This window comes from Rhinoderma darwinii, chromosome 7, assembly GCF_050947455.1.
Source record: "Rhinoderma darwinii isolate aRhiDar2 chromosome 7, aRhiDar2.hap1, whole genome shotgun sequence".
Lineage (NCBI taxonomy): Eukaryota > Metazoa > Chordata > Amphibia > Anura > Rhinodermatidae > Rhinoderma > Rhinoderma darwinii.
Window position 1 is genome coordinate 136,284,895 of NC_134693.1, and position 25,850 is coordinate 136,310,744.

General features: G+C 41.5%; 1 protein-coding gene across 3 annotated transcripts in view; it reads right to left on the reverse strand.

Moving 5' to 3' along the window:
• EEFSEC (eukaryotic elongation factor, selenocysteine-tRNA specific) overlaps positions 1–25,850 on the reverse strand; it is a 130,801-nt gene that overhangs the window by 95,285 nt on the left and 9,666 nt on the right. For all 3 annotated transcript variants that reach the window (XM_075831782.1, XM_075831784.1, XM_075831783.1), the window contains exons 2-4: positions 11,471–11,678; positions 6,580–6,676; positions 3,932–4,096 (exon numbers count right to left, since the gene is read on the reverse strand). In XM_075831782.1, coding sequence (XP_075687897.1) covers positions 3,932–4,096; positions 6,580–6,676; positions 11,471–11,678 — 470 coding nt within the window. The remainder of the gene's footprint in view (positions 1–3,931; positions 4,097–6,579; positions 6,677–11,470; positions 11,679–25,850) is intronic.

Below are 25,850 nucleotides of genomic sequence, written 5' to 3' on the forward strand. Positions count from 1 at the left end.
TGGAGGAGCGGTGTAGCAGTGGTTGAGCTGAGTGGAGGACACTCTGGAGGACACGCTGGAGGAGTGGTCTAGTAGTGGTTGAGCTGAGTGGAGGACACGCTGGAGGAGCGGTGTAGCAGTAAGACTGGAAATCCGAAATGCAAAAAAATTGCGCAGCCCCATAAAACAGCCAATAGTCCATTTCATGTGAAATCGTCCCAATGCCAGAACACAGCAGATAAAGCCCGTGGTCTAATCTACAGGACACAAAGGAGGGTGTGAGAATGAGCTGCCTCCTCCGTATCCTCTCCCATAGACGGACAATCAATCTTTCAGAAGACTCCCATCATTGGTGATTGTATCTCATTGGATCTGCCTTTCATGTCCGGAACAGTCATACAATACCCCATTCTGTGCGCAGCTTTATTTTAATTTCTGGAGAGCGCTGCAACAACCTCACGCTTATTTGTGAATGGTCTAAGGGTCTAATCGTCCGCCTGAGTTCATCCCTCAGACTAATCCCTAAACTCGGGGCAGACGGAGATGTAAAGTGGGAGGGGGGCGGCCATTATTCTAGCTAATGGCTGCAATTAGAAGGTCATCCCGGCTTTTATCTTGTCATTCAGAGTTTGTTCCCAAGATTCTGGAACCTTATAACTTTACTTGCTAAATTGTTCTTCAAAGGCGGAAAACTTGTCTGTCTGAATGGTCCCAAATCTGACACCGTTAACCCTTCCAGCCTGGTTATGAATCATGCACCCACAACATACTGGCTGCAAAGTGCAATGTGCTGCAGCTACAATGGAGACACGTTCACGTCCTGGTGCGGAAGGGAACCCCCAATACTGCATCTAAAACACCCCATCAAAGACCAGGAGTTAATATACAGCAAACCTGGTCATTACCATATAAGGATCTGTTCACACTGAGTTTTTTTCGCAGGCGGAAAAATCTGCCTTAAAATTCCTGAATTTTGAGGCAGATTTTGACCTGTCGGCAGAACATTTATGGCGTTTTTCGGCTGTGGCCATTGAGCACCGCGGGCACAAAAATGCAGCGAAAACCGCTTTCTCTGCCTCCCATTGATGTCAAATGGGAGGTCAGAGACGGAAACACCCAAAGAAAGGGCATGACGCGCCTTTTTCCCCGCAATCGGTTTTTACCGCTCGCAGGGGGAAAAAAAAACACCTCCACCTCCCATTGATATCAATAGGAGGCGATTTCGGGCATTTTTTGGCGCCGTTTCCGATGCGGTTTCCACATCAAAGACAGCGCCAACATACTGTGTATGAACTAGCCCTTACAGGTTGATTTTTTTCCTTTCCTTCTCGAAGCTGTAATTAGTTTTATTGATTTCCACATTGGAAGCCGCACATGAAAGTTGGAATGAAATTCCTGCAGTCTAGTCCTCCTCGTCAGAGCATTCTGTGAAAGCCGGCCACACAAGGATCCCCGATACGACAACAGTTCCGAAAAAGTTTGTTATATTTTTGGGGCGCTGGTTACAGGGTCATACGTTACAAGCTATCCGCAATGTTCTTTACATAGATAAGCAGCACCAGAGTGTTTGCGAGCTGCTCATCCTCCTCCCTCCATAGATAAATAATATGCATGTTTGGCCAGGTCGTGTTGACGTGGGAGTCAGAGAAGAGAGCAGACAATTATTTGGCTGTCAAATTGATGGTGACAGGATACAAATCCTCTCCGGTCACCGAAGCAGTCTCATTCAAGAGACCCGTTTTCAGGTACAAAAACATGGAAGCCAGAAGACTAACTGTGACACGAAGTACAAGATGGGATTGTCCAGGTTTATAACAGGAGATAGACAGATATTTCAGAATTTTCATGTATTAAAAATATAAAATTCTGTCTGCTAGAAACCACCACCAGGGGGAACATGGGAGCTTAGTGAATACTGATTTATTATTGAGTTTAATGTATTACAGTTTGTAGTGAGCTCCCTCTAGTGGTGGCTGCAGCAAGTCAGAATCTTATCATGTAACTATGTCTGTGCAGGGGATTTGGAGCTCTGGATCAGAAAAATGGCGCTCTGATCGATATAAAGATATATTAAGAAATTAGTCAGCCCAGAATTTAGAACCTATTTAGTGTTATATATAAAAGGTACATTATATATATATATATATATATATATATATATATATATATATATATTTGAGGATGGAAAGGTATACAGGTTCCTTACAGACAGGTTATGACAGGATATAACACTGTAGGTGGTAGCCGGTGGTGGGGGGGCTATGGAGTGACCCTGCTTTACCCAGGTTCAATCGGTCACCGGTGTCACAATCTATTAGTGGATCTTGAGAACGGCAGAGACACTTTCCACAGTGAAGTCCTTGATTTGTTTTCCTTTTAGAAATGGTTTCTTTTTTTAAAACACTACGTCCCAATCCCCCGTGGACGTCGCCTGTCAGTCACGGCCTGGGATATGTGGTAAATACTGAGGTCAGATGGAGTCTCAGACCGGTGCTAAGAAGTCTCCCAAGATGTACAATCTTAAACGTCATTCTATGATCAATACCTGTAGTCACAACACGGATCACACGTCACGTAATACACAAACTAAACTGCAGCCGCCATTGCCGCTTTATAGAAATGTAACTTTTTTTTTTTTATTTATTATTTGATAATTTACACAAAAAGGATTGTGTTGCTGCTTAAAGAAATATATATATTTTTTTCATGGAGACCGACTGAGTTAATTTCATACAAATGTTACGAAAAATTCTTAATAAGCTCAAATAAATAATAATCATAATAACAAAATATATAAATAAAAAAAATATATAAAATAGTAAAATGTATAAAATAAGAATAATAATAATGTAAAATATAAAAGTTAATAATAATATATAAAAAAATATTTGAAATAAATCAAATTTCAAATAAATGATATATTAATGGAGGTTTTAATTCATCTTCAGCCTACATATTATTTATTGAACTAGTGCGTGAATTATATTTAAGGCCCTTTTACACAGGCCGACACTCACACAGTTTGTGATTTTAGCTTATTTTTTCAGGTTGCTTATTGTGTTGATATAAAAAAAACAAAAAAAACCATAGTAAAAATTAAATAGAAAAAAAAGAACTCATCTGTATATAGAGTTCTCCTCTTCTCACTAATATTACAGGTTAAATAATAATAATAATAAAAAGATTGTGGGGAAAAATAAATGTATTAAAATTAATTTTTAAAAACTTGTTAGAGATAAAAAAAAAAAGATTTTTTTAAGATGTTAAAATAACAATTGTACAAATTTGATAATGTGATTGATTTTGAATTTTTAATATACAATTAAACAAAAAAAAATTGTACAATTCTTTGATTTAAGTGGACAAAAATATGTATCTTTTTTTTTTTTACAGTAACAAGAAAAATAGGATCTTACATTGTAAATGGTCATTTCTAATACAAGATAACCTGATTGATTGCGGTGTATTATAGAACATCTGTCATCTATTGTAACCAAATTTGCTTCTGGGGATTCCCTCCCCCCCCCTTCTTTTATTTTTGTTTGTTTTCATTTCTGTACCCCATATTCAAAAAAGTTTAATAAACAAAATGAAAAAAAAAAAAAAAAAGGTAATTTCTACAAACTGTACCTAACACGAAGATGTAAAACAAGATTAATAGAAATTTTTATAATTTACAATAAAATATATCTCTTCACCGCTTTTCCTCCATTAAAGGGAATTTCTATTGAAATATGATCATCTATTAATCCATCAAAGGACTTTGAGAGTATTGTAAGCTAAATATTCTTGTTTCATTTACTTAAAATATTGTAAATTGTTTCAAATCAATATCCTTAAAATGTTTCTAATCATATATCATCAATATGTGGGGCAGATACATTACCATATAATCTGCATATAGATGTACGGCCGGTACAATGCTGCCCACTAGTGGCGGATGATTTCTTACCTTTAAAGCTGGAATCTCCACGTTGTCATTGAGACTGACGGATCCGGAGAGGATGGTGCCTGTCATCACTGTGCCCTGACCCTTGATGGAGAAACAGTGGTCAACAGCCATGAGGAAAGGCCCTGAGGGATCTCTACGAGGCAAGTAGGCCTGAGACTTCAATAGCTGGATGATGGGAGGGGGAGGGAAAAAAGAAAAAGCACAAGGGTTCATTGAAAATGCTGAGAGTAGAAAATACAGAGCCGCCAGGAGCAGTAGGCGATCGTCTGTCTAGGAGGTTATCGCCTAAACTAGAACTACTACACCCATCAGTAGAATAAACACGACCATCAAAATAATATTTTAATTTTTTACAAACATTTTAACTCTAGGCTGGGCCATTTAAAAAGTATAGTCCTATCTCAAACACTTATGGCAGATGCACAGGACGGTACCATCTCTGGGACCCGCAGCTATCTGGAGAATGGGGGACCACCTCTGACCCGCCGTGGTAAGGTGGTCACCCGCTGCCACGTCCAGGTGGAGAAAGAATGGATAGGTGGCAGAGCATGCCAGAAGACCGCCATTCTCCATATAGATGCAGGTCCCAGAGGTGAGACCCACACAATGTCAGAAAGGGGAATACCTCTTTAATTATAGAGCGTCCAATGGTTCACTTAAAGGGGTATTCTCATCTCGGACATTTATGGCATATAAATGTCGGATAGGTGCGGGTGACCTGCACCTCTTTCTAGTATGGCGTCCCCCTCACCGCCGTCCTATCTTCTGTCGCTGTTCTTCAGCCATTGAGTTACAAGTTGGCCAAGAGTATGGAAACAGTGCAGCATAGCGAGCTATGCTGTTTCTATAACTCAGGAGCTACGGAAACAGCACAGCTCGCTGTGCTACGCGCTTTCCGTAACTCCGGAGCTCCATAAACAGCGTAGCTCAAAGAATTTGTAAATCAGTGGCCAGAGAGGAGCGACCGCTAAAGTAGGACGGAGTTCAGGGGGCTCCATTCTAAAGAAAGGTGCGGGTCCGAGAGGTGGGAATATTATCTATTCCACATTCATGGCATATCCTGTAGATATGCCATAAGAGTCCGAGAGGAGTATACCCCTCTAACTACAACGGGAAGGGGAGAATAAAAAATAATAATATCATGTAAAAATAAAATAAGAGCTACTTTTTTATGTACCACATTTTGGGACAGTAATGCCCAAACTACTTCTAGCAGTCCCACGGATGTGGGACATAAAGTGCATCATTTAGTTGCCTCTCTTTTTGGGATTCCAAAAAGTGTCCAGCCCAACATGGCCACGGCAGGACACGGATCTATCAGACATCCAGAAACTAACAAGACCCCGGGATCATTACAGGCGCAGAAACTGGGAGAGGTGACTTCACCCAATTCTTTTATAGATCCCACTTTTTTTTTATATATTTTTTAAATTTCAGGATAATTTGTCCAGGAATTTCAGAGAACTCTGCCGGCGGTGAGATGCAATCAGCTTGTGAGATCAGAAATCCATAACGGAAAACAAAACAGGGAAGTAAATATTCTAGACGCGTCTGTAGGATGTAAGGATCAGGCTTCTCCCCACAGCATGACGCGACTACATTACATACAAAGGGGCTTTGCCCACAAACGACTTGCAATCTAATAATTTCCTGAAGGCAGGGGAGAAAGGGACTCCCATTGTATAGGCACAAGATTTCCCAAAAATAATTTAGCCGTTTATTATACAACGGAATAAAAAAAAAAATACATTGGGGCCTAATAAAGAAAAAAAACATAACTATCAAAAATTAAAAGGGGTTTTCCACCTTCTGACAACTGATGACTTATCAACCGGATGGGTCATCAGTATATCATCAGTGCGGTCCGACACGCGGGCGCTGCACAGTTAAGCCGCTGTGGTGGCCTGCGGGCACCGGATGTTATGGCACATAATGCGATGTATGGAACCGGAAGCAGTTGGCTCCGTACATAGCGTAGCGGCCGTGTGTAGAACTGCAGGTCCGCTCCCATTCACTTGAATACAGTACTGCAGCTCGGACGCTATTCCATGGCCGGGGCAAATTGCTTGCGGCATGTACGTTCGGTGCACGGAGGCACCGGACCAGCTGATCTGTGCGGGGTCGGGGAGTCGAACCCCCACAGATCATGTACTGATGACCTATCCGCTGGATAGGTAATCAGTTGTCAGAAGGTGGAAAACCCCTTTAAGGACAGAACAGTAGGCTAAATCCCAAAGACCATCCAACAACCCCCCTCCACTTAAAAAAAAAAAAAAAAAGTACGTTTCAGCAGCATACTATGGCTCTTGTAAAATTCTGGCTGCCTACAGCCACCACTAGAGGGAGCTTACGGCACACTGGTTCATTATTGAGAGTAGTAAGCTCCTGAGCTCCCTCTAGTGGCGTTTGCAGGAATCCTGAATTTTACAACTTGGCTATAACAGGGGATTTGGAGCTCTGCATCAGAAAAACTGAGCTCTGACCACTACAAAGATACATAAAGAAATTTATCAGCAAAAACATGCTGGATCTAAAATGGCATCATGCTCAAAGGAGGAGGAGATCCCCTTTAATTTTTTTCCTTCACACATTGGTAAACATTTTACATCTTTCAACCACTTATCAGTAAACATGTACCCAATACACACCTCAATTAAATCTGAAATTCCCTGAGCAGTTGCGGATTCTGGGGCGTCAGGTCCTCCCGGTTTTGCAGCCACAGAGATAATAGGACACCCATGAAATCTAAAAAGGCAAAACAAGAATTACAAAAAAAAAAGCAAAACAAGAATGTCTCCCTCTCTGGAGGACCCACCAAGCCATTGTATTACACAGACAACACATTCATTTCAATAGTGACTGTGTAATGCTTCATTTCTCCTGTGGTGGCGCTGCTGGGAATGCTGACTGTTGAGTTCCCAGAGAGAGTATAGATGATCGCTGAGGGTCTTAACAGTTAGTTGGACACCCAGTGATCAGCTTTATGTTGGACAACCCTTCGAACAATACAGGATAGTCAAAAGCGGAGAACCACTCTAAAGCCTAGATCCACTTAGACACAGTTTTGCCTCAGCGTAATGGCACATGCCGGGATATTTGTATTTTTATCTTTACCGTGTGACCTCTCCGTCAACGACGAAGCACCACCATCCTACTGCGGGTCCTACATCGTGGATGAATCATCCGCATTAAACGGAACAACTACTACTCCACTATTATATTACATGTACAGACGGCACAGTCTCTGATGAAAGAAGTGCTGCAGATGATTGACAGCTGGGAAGAAAGACTCTTAAAACTTGCAGAACATGGACAGAAGAGGTCGACTCAAGGACTTGTATTTACTGTGTAAGCTTAAAAGGGAGAAATGGGATAAAAATTAAAAAAAATAAAAATAAAATATCTATATATTCGGAATTTAAGCTTTATGGTTTGAGGATCATTGCACCAAGACATAACTATGGCAATCTGAAGACGTTCCAGCAGAACAGGGGTTAATAAAGTGACGAACATAAAGACAATAAAGGGCCCTGAAGGTGGAGACACAAAGCATCCCATGTCTTATTGTTTTTATATATCAGAGTCTTATTGAATCCATATGTGGCTTTCTTTCCATTAAACACATGAATAGAGACGTGAAAGAGCTGCATCCAACGTAAAGAGGCGTCTAGTGTAAAGCATGGTGGACGGCGTCCAGGATCTTGCGCTTGTTTTCTTGGAAGTAGCTCACATTAGTTCTAACTAGAAGAATTCTTGTATTTTATTGTAGGAGCCAAAATGACACAAATTATTCTCCAGTCTGGATTATCCAGGTTATTACTGATATTTTATGTCATATTTTCACAGAAGCTTCACAGAGAACAGATTCCCATGTTATTGAGAATTTAAGATCCAAGGAAAAGGAACTCTTCTACTTTGGAGTCATTGTTGATTTCATTACTTCATTATACTAAGGCAGTATTATAGTAGTTATATTCTTGTATATAGGGGTTAGTATTATAGTAGTTATATTCTTCTATATAGGGGGCAGTATTATAGTAGTTATATTCTTGTATATAGGGGCAGTATTATAGTAGTTATATTCTTGTATATAGGGAGCAGTATTATAGTAGTTATATTCTTGTACATAGGGGCAGTATTATAGTAGTTATATTCTTGTATATAGGGGGCAGTATTATAGTAGTTATATTCTTGTATATAGGGGGCAGTATTATAGTAGTTATATTCTTGTATATAGGGGCAGTATTATAGTAGTTATATTCTTGTATATAGGGGGCAGTATTATAGTAGTTATATTCTTGTATATAGGAGCAGTATTATAGTAGTTATATTCTTGTATATAGGGGCAGTATTATAGTAGTTATATTCTTGTATATACGGGCAGTATTATAGTAGTTATATTCTTGTATATAGGGGGCAGTATTATAGTAGTTATATTCTTCTATATAGGGGGCAGTATTATAGTAGTTATATTCTTGTACATAGGGGCAGTATTATAGTAGTTATATTCTTGTATATAGGAGGCAGTATTATAGTAGTTATATTCTTGTATATAGGGGGCAGTATTATAGTAGTTATATTCTTGTATATAGGGGCAGTATTATAGTAGATATATTCTTGTATATAGGAGCAGTATTATAGTAGTTATATTATTGTATATAGGGGGCAGTATTATAGTAGTTATATTCTTGTATATTGGAGCAGTATTATAGTAGTTATATTCTTGTATATAGGGGGCAGTATTATAGTAGTTATATTCTTGTATATAGGGGCAGTATTATAGTAGATATATTCTTGTATATAGGAGCAGTATTATAGTAGTTATATTATTGTATATAGGGGGCAGTATTATAGTAGTTATATTCTTGTATATTGGAGCAGTATTATAGTAGTTATATTCTTGTATATAGGGGGCAGTATTATAGTAGTTATATTCTTGTATATAGGGGCAGTATTATAGTAGTTATATTCTTGTATATAGGGGGCAGTATTATAGTAGTTATATTCTTGTATATAGGGGCAGTATTATAGTAGTTATATTCTTGTATATAGGGGGCAGTATTATAGTAGTTATATTCTTGTATATAGGGGCAGTATTATAGTAGTTATATTCTTGTATATAGGGAGCAGTATTATAGTAGTTATATTCTTGTATATAGGGGTTAGTATTATAGTAGTTATATTCTTGTATATAGGGGGCAGTATTATAGTAGTTATATTCTTGTATATAGGAGCAGTATTATAGTAGTTATATTCTTGTATATAGGGGGCAGTATTATAGTAGTTATATTCTTGTATATAGGGGCAGTATTATAGTAGTTATATTCTTGTATATAGGGGGGAGTATTATAGTAGTTATATTCTTGTATATAGGGGTTGGTATTATAGTAGTTATATTCTTGTATATAGGGGCAGTATTATAGTAGTTATATGCTTGTATATAGGGGGCAGTATTATAGTAGTTATATTCTTGTATATAGGAGCAGTATTATAGTAGTTATATGCTTGTATATAGGGGCAGTATTATAGTAGTTATATTCTTGTATATAGGAGCAGTATTATAGTAGTTATATTCTTGTATATAGGAGGCAGTATTATAGTAGTTATATTCTTGTATATAGGAGCAGTATTATAGTAGTTATATTCTTGTATATAGGGGGCAGTATTATAGTAGTTATATTCTTGTATATAGGAGCAGTATTATAGTAGTTATATTCTTGTATATAGGGGGCAGTATTATAGTAGCTATATTCTTGTCCACAAGAGGGCAGTATTATAGATCTCTTTGAATAAGAATCTTATACTAGTGGATATGGTTTTACCCATCCCAGGTGCCACTGTTGCACAATAGAATCTGGAGCTGCCACATGTGGCTCTTTAACCACTCGTTGAGTAATACCATTTTAACAGGTACCCTAAATTACCGAGAGGTGTCTGGTGACAGATTCAAGAGAACCAGCAGAGCTTACATTAATATTCCATAACTTTTCACATCCAGGTTAAATTATCATGTATCGAAACAAATATTTGCTCTTGGAGGAGATATTGCAGTGATAACTCCTTGTTCCTCGTCCCCTGGGTTAAGAGGTCAGGTCTCCCCTGCTCCAGAAGAAGCAGAACATAGATGGATTACTGAAGAATCTCACCGGGCTTCAGCCTCTCTGATACATATTGAATTTTACAGAGCGCCAACAACAGTGACTTCCAATGACTGTAATCCGCTTGCCCGCGGCTCTGATTGGGAACATTCGTACTGAGAGTCAAAGAGATTAACAACAAAGCTTGGGGAAATTCAATTACACTTAATCCAAACACCAGAAAAATGAACATCGCGTGGAACAGGAACAAATGTTGAAACAGGTGTATTCATTTTAACAAAATAATAATAAACCGGTCTATAGACTTAGGAGAGCACGACGACCGCTAAGCACGGTTTTTGAGATCCTCCATATTGTACCGATTGTTCCTTAAAACGGGAGACAATCACAGTCCTGGTGTTCTCGACTCTCTTTTGTGCTTCAATCAGTTTCTAGACAGTCCTTGTGGAAGTAAAAAAAAGAAAAATTTGACGGTTCTGCGCCATCCTCCGGCATATCGGGCTCCCACCCCCTTCTCTTCAACCTCGTAAGAAAGATATTTTGCCATTCAACGATACATAGAAAATCCAGGTGAATACGAAATACTTTAATTTGATGAAGATCAACCAATATCTCTCACAATCACATCTTTCAATCCGCAGTACAGGACATCAGATCGGATATTTATTGGGCACGACAATCTAGAACTGTCATGTCTGAGGACTCTTCCGTACACATAGTCTGGTCGCGGGAATTTCGTCAGGATCTTCCAACAAACTAATGTCTATGGGAGATTCCAAACTCTAGCCCAAAATCCAATATATTGCGAAGAGTGCATGAGGCAGGTTGGATTTTTCATGCCCAATTTAATTGATCCCCTAAGATAAGTGGCACCAGAGGTATCTGGCATCTCATCCGCATTTTCCAGTTACAGGTGGAATTGGCCATTAGATCTTTTGGTGAACAATTACTGAAGGTCTACGGTTGGCTTTGTTATGTTGACCTCAACCGACTTCTCTACCTGGCGTTAGGAGGCTAAAATATATTTTCTAGGACTTGCTTTCCATCATGTAATCAGACGACAGATGCGTTTTAAGGGTAAAAAAAGGTGAGGTAAGAGTAAAATGAAAAAAAAATCTAAATTTATTTTCTTATTCTATCACTGTGTGCTCAGTCTTCTTATATGAGCCAGTTATTCTCCTTCTTGTAGTTTAGTCAACAAAGTAGGTGGGTTAGAAAAGCCATTTTTAGCCACTAAGATGTTATCATTTTGTCACAGAGTCACCATGGCTTTATTGACAAGCACAGCCCCTGCTCTCTCCTCCCATCTGTGAGGCTCCTCCTCCTCAACAAATTTACTGCAATGACTAAACATCTGCTCTATGATTGAAATAAACAGCCTGAAACAGTGAAAATATTAAGACACTACACTGGGTTGTTTTTTTTGGTCCACAGAACTTACTTGGTATTCTCTAGAGTCTTCTGCATCTTCTTGGTCATCCTCTCGGTAGCAGCTTGCCTCTTGTTTTCCGGCAGCAAATCAATTTTGTTTAAGACGACCACCATCTTGCTGCAGGCAATCTGTCCAATAACCAGACACTCCGCAGACTGGGTTTGCATCCCTTTGGTTACGTCGATGACCAGCATCATGAGATCTATAATCTGTGCACCTGTCCGCAGGCGAGACGAAAGGTTAATAATGTGAAAAAATGGAGTAAAATTACACATAGAAGAGAAAACCAAGTAAAGAAGGAGATCTGAGTGTAGGGAAGCCAAGCAAACGAGCATGCACACGTCTTTTTTCCCAACATGGACACCAGTAAGTAATTATTTCTCAGTCTAGCCGAGAATATGACAACTTTCCTCTTAGCATTCAAATTATTATTATTATGTTTCATGAATGGTACGAGAGAGGGAGCAAATGGGGGAACATACGTGTGTACCTTTATAGGGCCTTCTGGATCGGAGGGATAAGGAATAGCTCTGGGATCTTTCCCCTTTTGGAGAGGGTTTGGAATAGGCCGAAGACTTGTGAACTTTTTACGCGGCATGCCCAGGCTTTTTGTGGCACTTGCCATGACCTCTGGCTTTCAGAAAAAACAACCAGTCATTAAAAGGGGTTTTCCACCTTCTGACAACTGATGACCTATGCACCGGATAGGTCATCAATATGTCATCGGTGCGGGTCAGACGCCCGGACCGATAAGCGGGCACCAGATGTTGTGGCGCATAATGCTATGTATGGGGCCCGGAAGCAGTTGGGTCCGTATATAGCATAGTGGCCGTGCTGCAGAACTGCAGGTCCGCTCCTATTCACTTGAATACAGTACTGCAGCTCGGCCGCTATTCCGTGGTCAGAGCCATCCGCTTCCAGCATGTACGTCCGGTGCACGGCTGAGGCACCGGACCAGCTGCTCCGTTCAGGGTCAGGGTGTCAGACCCCCACAGATCATGTACTGATGATCTATCCGGTGGATAGGTCATCAGTTGTTAGAAGATGGAAAACCCCTTTCATGATTGTTATCCAGCACCTGTAGTGTAGCCGATCGCATACGTTTTTTGTTTTTTTAAATCAAAACGTGGACCATTGAAAGTGGATACAAACGTGTAAAATTTTCTGTTTACGTCTGTGTTTTTTATAGCGTGTACGTGTAGCATACACTCATACGTCGGCATACGTTTGTCCGTTTTTTACCTAAAAAAAAAAAAAAAGTATATCTTTTTTTATATAAACAAACAAAACTGGATAGATTTACTGTATGTAAACGGATACAAATGTATAGCATTACGTTTGCATACGTCGTCCATTCAGATCAATGCTAAAAGAAAACGTTACGTCGCGTAGAACTTTTTTTGAAGTACAGAATAGCGCAGCAGACTCCGCTTTTCAGTACTTTCAAAAAACAGTATCCCAACGTAAACCATGACAAACAGATGTTATTTTGGTCTACGTTTGACCCATTATAGTCTATGTACATGCCCAGCTATACGTTTCAATAATTTTTTTAGTGTTTAAAAACGCATACTCCCGGCGCATAGCACAAATGCGATGTGAATGGGGCCTTACCTGCAAATGGCGTCATTTATGAAGAAAACAATCAAAAAAATACAATTATAAAAAAAAAATTCTAATACTTACCTTCTAAGCCCCCGCCACTCCAGCACTGTAGGTCCACAATCCTCCGCTAGTCTCTGTTTACATTGGCTGGAGTTGTGACGTTCCATACTTGCACATGACCACTCCAGCCAATCATTGGCTCCCTGAGTTCGGCACACGACCACTGCAGCCATGTGACCGTATGGAATGTCAAAGCTCCAGCCAACGTAAACCGGAGGGTGCCCGTGGACTGGCGATTATTATTTTTATTTTTTTATAGCACGGAGGACCCCTTTAAAAGGAGCTCACAATATTAATATTTTTTATTATTTTATGTCTAAATGTCAATGTAAAAATTTATTTGAAGATCAGGTTTCGTTCCTGCACGCACTTCTATTAAGTCACAGAAGATTTAACGTTTGTGTTGAATCTTAGAAACGGGTCAATGAAACAAAAAAAAAAAAAGTGACAAAGAAAATAAGCATTTCGTCAATGGCCTCTGGTCTCTCCATTCACAGACATTCTGCCACATTTCTACAGATAGATCATAAAGAATAAAAAAAGGGAAGACATGAGTCATGAGGAGATAAGGCTGCGGGAGTATCGGCTTAAGGTTAGCCATTTACTGCTGACCACAGAGATAACCGCCAATACCCGTCCCATTCTCCTGACCTGCTTAGAACCGACTGAAACAACTTCTCTGAGCTGACAACAGCACTTCAAGGATTACAAGGAAATGAAACCTTCTGAGAAATAGAGGAAAAACGAGACTGGACGAGGATGCCGGGCGCAAGACTTTGTTTTACATGGGAATAAAAAAAATACAAAAAAATGACAAAGATAGAAAATGAACTAATATATATATACACGACACTAAGAATAGAAATCACCCATTACTAAGCTAAACCGCTAATCTGGCACGGGACTATTTTTAGGCGTACCAGATGATCAAGTGCCGGATTATACAGCAAAAAAAATTTTGGGAATCCACTGCTAAATAAAAGGAAAAAAAAAAAAGTCCCTTTCAAGTAGGTTCCCATAGGATTTACTTGAGTGTGAAAGTTTGTTAAAAGGCGTCCTCCGCTTTGGATAATCCCAACTTGTTAGAAGGGTCCCTTGACAATAAGAAGATCACTAAGTCTCCCCCTGCTGGTACCTCCAGCGATCAGCTGTAATCTGTGGGGAAACCTGGCAGTAAGTATTAAATTTCCCTGCAGCGCCACCACAGGAGAAATGAAGCATTACACGGTTTCCATTCATATCAATGTGTTGTCTGTGTAATACAGGACAGGTCCTCCAGAGCGAGACGCCCTATGTAACCGCTCTCCACTCTGACTAAGAGATGAGGACCCTGAACAGCGGACCCCCCGATATTAACCCAGAATTCACTAATAGGTTGTATGAAAAGGGGTTTTCTACACTGAACAACCACTGCTTCCATTCCTCCCCATGTTGGTGACTATCACACTTGAAATGCCAGAATTCTCATAGTGGATAGAAATACACGAATACACATATTGCAGATTATTCTATATGGCTACAGCTTGGTGTCATGTGACCCGCGCGGGTGCAGTTTTATTAGCGGTACGCGGCCGTTAATTTGAGCAGCAAAACAAAATTCCCAAACAGAGAAACCACCACTGATTGAAAGCAGAGGGCTCGGGAAATCCAGCCGAGGAGCAGTTATTACTTCCCAACTATCCATGACTACCAGCCTTGAAATAAGATAATCCTCTGGATCGGGTGGGAATTGAGAACAGACTGCCTTACTAGCGACGTTCCGGCGTAGATGCTGGGTGTAATACTTCCGTATGATCTGAGGATTTGACATTATGAGTTTTTCTTCTTCTTCCATTTTATAATGTTCTCCGGATAATACGAATGAGGTTTTTGAGTTTTCCGAGTTATTGTCGCGACTCCTTTAAAAGCGACAACACGGGAAATCAATGCGGCTTATGAGTCTTAGTAATGGTTCATTGGACACCAGCAATGTGAACGATGAGCGGAGGCGAGAGAGACAAGAAAGCACAGGAACAGATCCAGAATTTCTAGCGAAAAGCTTAATTGAGAGTCAGTCACATATGGTATGGGGTGTCTGCATTAACACTTAAAGGGGTTGTCCATCTAAGACAATCCCTTCCTAGAGGCAGCTCACTGATGGTCCATCAGCTGTTCCCCAATGATTGGCTGATATTTTGAGGGAACTCTGCTGGTACATCCGCAGTCGTGTAAGTCAATTGGCAACCATGGTCAATAGATGGTCCCACACAGTCCTCCAGAACAAGTACAAGCGGCACCCCAATATGGCTAATAGAAGGGGGCTTCCGACCAAGGGTTCGTTCTCGGTGAACAGGCATATGGACGCGGCTGTCCGCTTCGAAAAAACCCTATAACGCCTATAAAAAGTTAACGTCAATGTTGCACTACCCTCACATCAGACTCACAGGGGTCCTGGAAGCTGAGATTTGCCGAGATGTTTGTTGAGGTCCTCACATTGTAGAGCGGCTCTAGTTGTCCCCTTCACCTACCTGTGATATGGCAAGAACATTGCGGTTGTTAGGGATTTCCCCGACAGGCAGATTTAGGAATAGCAGCGATATTAAATAAATAGTGTGAGGACCCTACCAAACAGCTCCTTATATCTCAGCTTCCAACATGGCGGGTGAAGGGCATGGGATATTGGAGTTAAAGTCACATCTGAATAGTCATCAGACTATTGTCTAGTTGGGCTAGGACTATGATGCACCTTTTAGGTATAGGATAGGTATAGGTAACTACATGCTGGATCGTGAGAATGGGGGTCCCGAATCCCCAGATCCTCCTCACCACTCCCAGCAGTGAGGAGCTTGAATGGAGTGACGGTCAACCATGCGCCTGCCGTTCCAGTCACCGCCTATGGGAATATCGGAAACAGCTGAGCTGTTTCCGTCATTCCCATAGTGATTGCGCGCTGCCGCTACCGTTCATTCTCGACCGCCACTCCATTCAAGGTCTTCCACACTGCAGTCAAGCAGAGAAAAGGATCTGGGGGTTCGTGACCCCCGTTTTCATGATGGTTAGGATCCCAGCGATCATGAAATTATCACCTACTGTGTGGACAGATTATAATTTATGATTTTGGTAAACCCCACATAAAAGTGCGAGCTATAATGTCCGCCATATTGATGATCTCCCAGCTTTCCTAAAAATCGATAAAACTAAGAAAAGGCTGAACAGAAGAAAACGTCTCAAGAATTTCTATCTACGGTGATTTTTTTTTAGATTTTTTTTTTTTTGGAGGGCAATGCTCTTGATGAGGCCGATTGATCAGCCGAGAGAATTCTGTAATCAAAAATGTACCGCTGATTTTATACATTACGGAATTTCTGCAATTAAGGCTCAGCAGACGGGACGCCAAACCACAGCATGCCGATCTGTACACGGGAATATACGGAACGGGGCGATGACCTTTCTACTCTATCGATGTAATTAGATTTTATGCTTTGGGAAGGAATTAAAGACACATCCTTGGGTTATTCTGTGTGCGAGTCCTGTTTATTTACTGCAGCACTACATCTACCTGGGATAATTACATAAGACGATAAAACGATTTAACCTTGACAGGCTGGATATGCGCGTGTGTGTATATATATATATTATACATGTGGAAAATGAAAAAACAAAAAAACAGACATATCTAGAGCAGGGTTTCCCCAACCAGTCGCTTGGAAGCCACATGTGGCTCTTGGACCTCCTGCATATGGCAGATCGAAATACTATTATGCCCTACAGTCACCAAGGATGCCATATTATTACTGAAATTGGCACTAGAGCCAAAACCATGTCACTAGCAGCTGGAACTAGGGTCAGATTCATGTGACGGTTTGGCTCTGTTCACACAGCTCCTTCAGGAAATTGGAGGCAGATTTTGACCTGCCTGCACGCTGTTTGCAGCGTTTCTCGGCCAGGGCCATTGAGCGCCACGGGCAAAAAATGCAGCAAAAACCGGTTTCTGTCATTGATGTCAATGGGAGGCCGTAGCCGGAAACGCCCAAAGATAGGGCATGTCGCTTCTTTTTCCCACAAGTGGTTTTTACCACAATTTCAATGGGAGGCGTTTTTGGCCATCTTTTGGCGCGGTTTCCACACCAAAAAACTCAGTGTGAACACCTGCTTTAATAGGACTTTTTATTACAATTTTGATTTAATATTTATTTAGAAGTTGCTAGCGAGCTAGAAAAGGTTGGGGAACCCCTGATCTAGAGTAAAACAGTAAATAAAAGAGAGAGGGAGGAGGGGGATGCAGCTGGTGTGTGCTGTGAGAGGGGAGGAGGAGTAGGGAGAGAAGTAATTTGCATAGAGCACCAGGAGGAGTCCTTCCAATCAACGGACAGGGAAAGAGAAAATTTACAGAAGAAAAAAAAAATTCTGCGTGTTGCACACATTGCTGGATGTATGTTTTTGGCACACACATTTTTTTAATATTGTACCATAAATATATTTTGCTCTCTGTGAGGGTTAGCGGACATTCTGATCCTCCAGTTCCTCCTCATTACACATTCCGCTCTGACCAGAATACATCATTTAGCAGCGTCCTCTATAGGATGACAGTTGATTGGCCTACCATATGGCTAAACATTCACTCCTGGACAACAGAGAATGTGATTGGTCAAAGTCCTCTCTGAAGAAATATATAAGCTCCACCCCTAGACCTATTCAGAGCTCTAGAAACCTATAGATTTGTTTGCAGCAAATCCAAATTTCCCGGGTAAAAAAAAATGGCACAATGAGGGTAATAAAGAGAGAGAATCAACGTCTTAATTTAAATAACGAAAAAAAAAACAAAAACACTCTTAAAGGGGCAGTAGACCTAAAGTATCATATATAGAAACGGCTGAGATCAGTCCCACATATGGATGTAAAGGTCTCTGGAGGTTCCCAGCACTGGAGATATGAGATAGAAGTCGTGATCATGGGGGCAGGAATTATTCCGCCCTTCCTTTCACTCATCCCATCCAAGAGCAGTACAGTCAAAATCTCCCCAGCCTGATACGGCTGATAACAGGGAACAATAGCAGGCAAATTCAACTGCACAGCAAAATGGAATTCAATCCTTTAACCCCTTAATGACCGCCGATACGTCTTTTTACGGCGGTCATTAGTGGGCTTTATTCTAGAGCGCCGCCATTCTACGTCGCTGCTGTAGAATAAAGTAAACAGAGCAGGGAGCCGTGAAATCTCCCTGCTCTCGGCTGCCAGAGGCAGCTGAGGGCTGGGGGCGTCCCTGCTCTGCCGGGTGAGATTGATATTAGTATCGATCTCACCCGTTTAACCCTTCAGATGCGGTGCACAATAGCGAGCACCGCATCTGAGTGGTTTTGGAGAGAGGGAGGGAGCTCCCTCTCATCTCACTGACACCCGGCGATAAAAATCGCCGAGTGTCTGTGTCTCTAATGGCAGCCGGGGGTCTAATAAAGACCCCCAGGTCTGCCTGGAGCGAATGCCTGCTAGATCATGCCGCAGGCATGACCTAGCAGATGCCTGTCTGTTTTAAACGGACAGGCAGTAATACACTGCAATACAAAAGTATTGCAGTGTATTATAATAGCGATCGGAGAATAGTGAAGTCCCCTAGTGGGACTAGTAAAAAAGTAAAAAAAGTTTAATAAAGTTAATTAAAAAAAAAAAAAGTGAAACAAAAAAAAATGAAAAACCCACTTTTTCCCCTTACAAAATGCTTTACTATTAAAAAAAACTACAAGAAAGCAAAAAAGTTACACATATTTGGTATCGCCGCGTCCGTAACGACCCCGACTATAAAGCTGTTACATTATTTAACCCGCACTGTGAACGCCGTAAAAAATAAAATAAAAAACAATGGAAAAATTGCTGTTTTCTGTTAATCCTGACTTAAAAAAAATGTGATAAAAAGTGATCAAAAAGTCGCATCTACTCTCAAATGGTACCAATAAAAACTGCAAATCATCCCGCAAAAAACAAGACCTTATACAGCTATGCCGACGCAAAAATAAAAAAGTTACAGCTCTTCGAATGTGACAATGGAAAAATGTAAAAAATGGCTTGGACATTAGGGCCCAGAATGCAAGCAGGGGGAAGGGGTTAATGGGGTTTCTTTATTTTTAGACGATTTGCATTTGTTGGTTTGTATATTCCCTACATAAGTCCTACGGGCAAAGAGGGTCACATGACTATATCATGTGACCATGTAGTTGTGACATCACAAGGACAAGCTTTACCCAATGCTATATTGTTTATAGACAGGTACATTTTGTACAGTGGGGATACAGAGACTTTTTTTTGATGACTTCTGGGAGAAGAAAAAAAATATATACACTACCGTTCAAAAGTTTGGGGTCACCCAGACAATTTTGTGTTTTCCATGAAAACTCCCACTTATATTTATCAAATGAGTTGCAAAATGACTAGAAAATATAGTCAAGACATTGACAAGGTTAGAAATAATGATTTTTATTTGAAATAATTTTCTCCTTCAGACTTTGCTTTGGTCTTGGAATGCTCCATTTGCAGCAATTCCAGCATTGCAGACCTTTGGCATTCTAGCTGTTAATTTGCTGAGGTCATCGGGAGAAATTTCACCCCATGCTTCCAGAAGCCCCTCCCACAAGTTGGATTGGCTTGATGGGCACTTCTTGCGTACCATACGGTCAAGCTGCTCCCACAACAGCTCTATGGGGTTGAGATCTGGTGACTGCGCTGGCCACTCCATTACAGATAGAATACCAGCTGCCGGCTTCTTCCCTAAATAGTTCTTGCATCATTTGGAGGTGGCTTTGGGTCATTGTCCTGTTGTAGGATGAAATTGGCTCCAATCAAGCGCTGTCCACAGGGTATGGCATGGCAAAATGGAGTGATAGCCTTCCTTATTCAAAATCCCTTCTACCTTGTACAAATCTCCCACTTTACCGGCACCAAAGCAACCCCAGACCATCACATTACCTCCATCATGCTTGACAGATGGCGTCAGGTACTCTTCCAGCATCTTCTCAGTTGTTCTGCGTCTCACAAATGTTCTTCTGTGTGATCCAAACACCTCAAACTTCCATTCGTCTGTCCATAACACTTTTTTCCAATCTTCCTCTGTCCAATGTCTGTGTGCTTTTGCCCATATTAATCTTTTCCTTTTATTAGCCAGTCTCAGATATGGCTTTTTCTTTGCCACTCTGCCCTGAAGGCCGGCATCCCGGAGTCGCCTCTTCACTGTAGACGTTGACACTGGCGTTTTGCGGGTACTATTTAATGAAGCTGCCAGTTGAGGACCTGTGAGGCGTCTATTTCTCACACTAGAGACTCTAATGTACTTGTCTTGTTGCTCAGTTGTGCAGCGGGGCCTCCCACTTCTCTTTCTACTCTGGTTAGAGCCTGTTTGTGCTGTCCTCTGAAGGGAGTAGTACACACCATTGTAGGAAGTCTTCAGTTTCTTGGCAATTTCTCGCATGGAATAGCCTTCATTTCTAAGAACAAGAATAGACTGTCGAGTTTCACATGAAAGCTCTCTTTTTCTAGCCATTTTGAGAGTTTAATCGAACCCACAAATGTAATGCTCCAGATTCTCAACTAGCTCAAAGGAAGGTCAGTTTTATAGCTCCTCTAAACAGCAAAACGGTTTACAGCGGTGCTAACATAATTGCACAAGGGTTTTCAAGTGTTTTCTAATCATCCATTAGCCTTCTAACACAGTTGGCAAACACAATGTACCATTAGAACACTGGAGTGATGGTTGCTGGAAATGGGCCTCTATACACCTATGTAGAGATTGCATTAAAAACCAGACGTTTCCAGCTAGAATAGTCATTAAGCACATTAACAATGTATAGAGTGTATTTCTGATTAATTTAATGTTATCTTCATTGAAAAAAACTGTGCTTTTCTTGAAAAAATAAGGAAATTTCTAACTGACCCTAAACTTTTGAACGGTAGTGTAACTAAAAAATTCCCAGCCCCTAGTAAACCCTCTTAAAGGAGACAGTATTGATAAACTGGAGACCCTACACACACTTAGAAAATAAAAGGTGCGCTCCGTTTCACTACATCATTTCGGCTTTTAAACTGAAATTCAATATAATCAAGTCTGGATTGAAAGGACGCAATGAAAGAGTTAACACCGTCGTGCACCCCCGATAATGCTTGAGATTTTGTATCATTTTTCAGAACTTTCACCAAACAGAATTTAAACCCGGGACAGGAGAGAAGGGGGGAAAATGGGCATCTGATCCGTGATACAGACTCCGAAAGATTAAAGTCACGAGCAGAGACAGGCGACTGTTTTCTTAATAACTGAAAACACAAGCCGGGGACTGAATGTGCTCATTGTTAGGTGGGGAGGGGTCTGCCGGGAGACAGGACAGGCTGGCGACATAGCGGCCGCCCCATTTATACACAGAAATCTGCACCGAACTGGGGGACATTCCGCATCATATTGGAAAAAAATTCTGTGCCTTGTAGAAGAACAACAGACCGGAGTGATGTATATGTCCAAAATCTACGTTTTATGTTGCGCTTAAAATTTTGGGGGCACACTAATTTAAATATATATATATTATATATACACACACACACACACACACACACACACGCACATTTTATTTTTTTGCTATAATCAAATTGCCACAATCTGAATTTATTTCAGATTTTTTTAAATTTGCAACATTGTAGCATAGAATAAAGGTTTCATAAACAACCACAACCCCTGTGCATATGCCCTATTAGGGCATATAAACAACATTTCGGGATCCCCTATTCGGGACCCCCTCTATGAGTCACAATGGAGGGTTTCTGTATAAGATGGTTTGCTGTGTAATTTTACAATTCCCTTGCAAAGGAAATGCCCAGCTAGTCGCAACTTCCTCGGCCAAATCAGCGGTTTGTCGGGGGGTGCCAGGAGCTAAACCCAGATGATCGCCGAGGAAGGTCCTTTTTTGAAAGGGGTGTGCTCTGGTGAAAAATAAGAACATGATGGAACCAGTAGTTCGACATGGTCTATGGGGAATTAAATGAAACAGCAGTGGTCAAATCCAGGATGTCAATCACGCTCCTCATTCACCCTGACCCCTGCGTCGCCGCCCGGGAATTCCTCACTGCCACAAGGGCCTTTGATGATCGGCTCGATGTACATGAAGGGAGGAAACAATTACTGTCACTGACATTTCAGCAGCTTCTGATATTTCATCTGCGGCCCGTGCAAGGCCGGGGGGAGTCAGGTTTAGGGTAAAACGCTGCCTAGAACAATCACAGTCCTGACTACAATGCACCGGGTCAACAATCCAGAGAGTTAAGGGACGCCAGGCAGTGTGCACCATCAAATTTATAGACACTGGGCCCCAGCGCAAAGTCCGTACCAGGGGCCCCAACAGTCACTTTATAGCACTGCTGTTCCCTTGTGGAAGAAGGGTTTTTCGGACCCTCTTAGACACAAGAGCCCATGTGCGGCAGCAACCTCTGCACCCCCTATGGTTTCTCCGCCACCATATTAGCCAACAGTCCCTTTTGGACTGTGAAATGGGAGGAATTTATGCAGATTTTAATAAAAGGGGTGTACTATGAAGTTGTGGGGGTGTCCTCGGCCACAAAGGGGGTAGTGCCTAAAATGTCCTGCAATTAGCGATTTATATGTTGGGAGTTATATTTATTCCCTGTCCAGTCTCAAAGCACAAACGGGCCATGAACAGGAGTGACATCACTGACGGTCACTGCATAACTGGGTAGATTTGCCATTCAGGACTTTAGGAAAGTTGGGTAACTCATGTGGAGGCTATAATGGAGGCCATATTGGTTGTCACCCAGCTTTTCTAGTTACATAGATCATTAATATGGCTGAATAGAATTTATGGGAACTGCTGCGGTCCCTCAACACCTGTAAGGCCAATACCGGAGATGGAGGAACATCTATGACCTGGTTGAGGGGTGGCTGATTTGTAAGAGCCATCATCACCCCGCAGCTGCTTGGACAGATCTCAAGGCGCACAGGCCCATGCTTCTGATCTGGCAGCCAACCGGTGACAGCTCTCCAATGTCAGATGAGAGAAGCGTCCGTGCACAATGTACCGTGGACGGAGTTTAACAAGGCAAGAGGGTCACATAATTGTCCCTGACCTTCTGACCGCTGACATTCCAGGTAGGGGTTAAATTACTGGGGGCACAACGACCTCTTGTGCTGCAAGACAAATACAGACACATTTTTTGTCTGGTCATTGGGGCCCAAAATACCATATAATAATAATCTTTATATAGCGCCAACATATACTGCAGCCATTAACAATTGAGAAGTTTACAAACCAAACAAATCAGAGGTCCCTGCCCATAGGAGTTTACACTCTACAGGAGACAGGACCCCACGAGCTTCCACTCTACAGGAGAGAGGACCCCACTGACCATAAGAGCTTACACTCTAATCAAATGATACCGTTTTATTTCTGCTCCATGGCAATGTCTACGACTCATTGTTCTGTATCTACTGTATACTAGAAATATGTAAACTTTCATATATTAAAAAATTCTCAATAAAAACTATTGAAAACGAAGAGCTTACACTCTACAGGAGACAGGACCCCACTGACCACAAGAGCTTACACTCTACAGGAGAGAGGACCACCACTGACCATAAGAGCTTACATTCTACAGGAGAGAAGATCCCCACTGACCATAAGAGCTTACATTCTACAGGAGACAGGACCCCACTGACCATAAGAGCTTACACTCTACAGGAGACAGGACCCCACTGACCACAAGAGCTTACACTCTACAGGAGACAGGACCCCACTGACCACAAGAGCTTACACTCTACAGGAGACAGGACCCCACTGACTACAAGAGCTTACACTCTACAGGAGAGAGAACCCCACTGACAAGAGCTTACACTCTACAGGAGAGAGGACCCCCACTGACCATAAGAGCTTACACTCTACAGGAGACAGGACCCTGCTGACCATAAGAGCTTACATTCTACAGGAGGGAGGAGCTTGTCCATAAGAGTTGACAATCTAAATGTCCTGGGATTGACACGATAGGTACAACATGCTAATTTTGTCCAGGGAACTGCCCCATGTGTTGGCATGGATATATAAATAAAGCGGCATGAACCAGTCGCCAGTACTTGAGCCAAAACAGATATAAAGTGCAGAGTGATGCATTGTGGGTGGTTAGTCGATGACCGGGTGGACTGGAGATATCTGTGACCAGGTCTGGTTGTGTATGGACCATGGACTATTTTCAAGGAATGATGATCCGGGGCTGCGAGTTCCACAGAATGGGTGCAGCACGGGAGAAGTCCTGCAGACGGGAGGGAGTCATTGAAGGGGTTTTCGAAGTTTTACATTGATGGCATATTCTTAGGAAACGCCATCAATCGCTGCACAGAAATAAACATCGCTGTGTCAGGTACTGCAATGAAGGGGCCATGGCGCTGCTGCCCCCCACCCCTATTCTGCTGACCGGCGAGAATAGGCAATCAATGTAAAATTTCAGAAAACCAATTTCAGGGGTTATCGTGGATTTTTCCAAATCGGCAGCAGGGCAGGGTATGGAATTACATGGTAAACTAACAAATTCTCATCCTCTACAGTGCCCTGCTCCAGCGCCGAGTTCCCGATAGCTGCCGCTCTGATCCTGGAAGATCGTTTATCGATCATGTGCTGCTGCAGCCAAGCTGAAGGATCTTCACGCTGTAATTCCATCCCTCGCCATGATGACAATTTTGAAGAATCCCGTATAACCCCTTTAAAAGGGGTAGCTAAACTTTTTTTTAAAAACTTTTAACATGTCAAAAGCTTTGATCGGTGGAGGCCGGAGCACGGAGACCCCCACCGATCACTAAAACGAAGCGGCAGAAGAACTTGGGCGAGTGCAGTGCCGCTTTGTTTCTGATCGGCTTTCCCATTAATCTTACCCTTTAAAGGGAATTGCTAAATTGTTAACGTTCCCATGGCTCAGTGGGGTCTGAACTACGAACATAAGTGCAACTTAAAAGTGAAGGTGCTGCTCCTAACCAATCAGATCGCTGCTTTTAACTTCTAACCAGCTTTGGAACAATGGACACCGATTTTCTGCCCCCGTCACCATACATGTGTATTTTTCAATAACACGGCCCTTATCCAGGATCTGCGCAGCTTTGTCTTTTTCCTGACCCCACAACATTACAGAATTAAACCGGAGTTAGGAAAACGTCTTGAATAATCCCCTTCTGATATTGGCCGGGTCCTGAACTCAACTAATGAGGTTACTCATCCCTTGATCTTGGGGCTCCGTCTGTTTTACTCCATCATTGCGTCACCTGGTTAAATACCTCCGCGCAGATGCATTGGATACACCCGCTACCCCTAATCTTGTCTCCCTCGGGCATTCACAAGAGTTCAAAAAAAAAAAAGTTACACTGACGAGATGAGGCAGAGAATAGAGCGCAGCCCTCGGAAAGTGAAAACATACGCACGGTGAACTCTGCACACAGAAATCATTTGGGGACAGGAATAAAAAAAAAAAACGATACTCAATTATTTGTGGAATTTACAAAATCGAGATTCGGGTTTTGACCCTTTAGATGCTGGAATGGCTTATTTCCAAAAAGACAAATTTGCCATATAGTAAGAAAAAATATTAAAAAAATAATAACAATAAATAATAATTTTAAAAAAATAATTATTATCGGCACTGTTAAATAAGAAATAAAATATATATATATATATATATATACACACACACACACGCTGCTTTCCCAGAAAAAAATTATAATAAT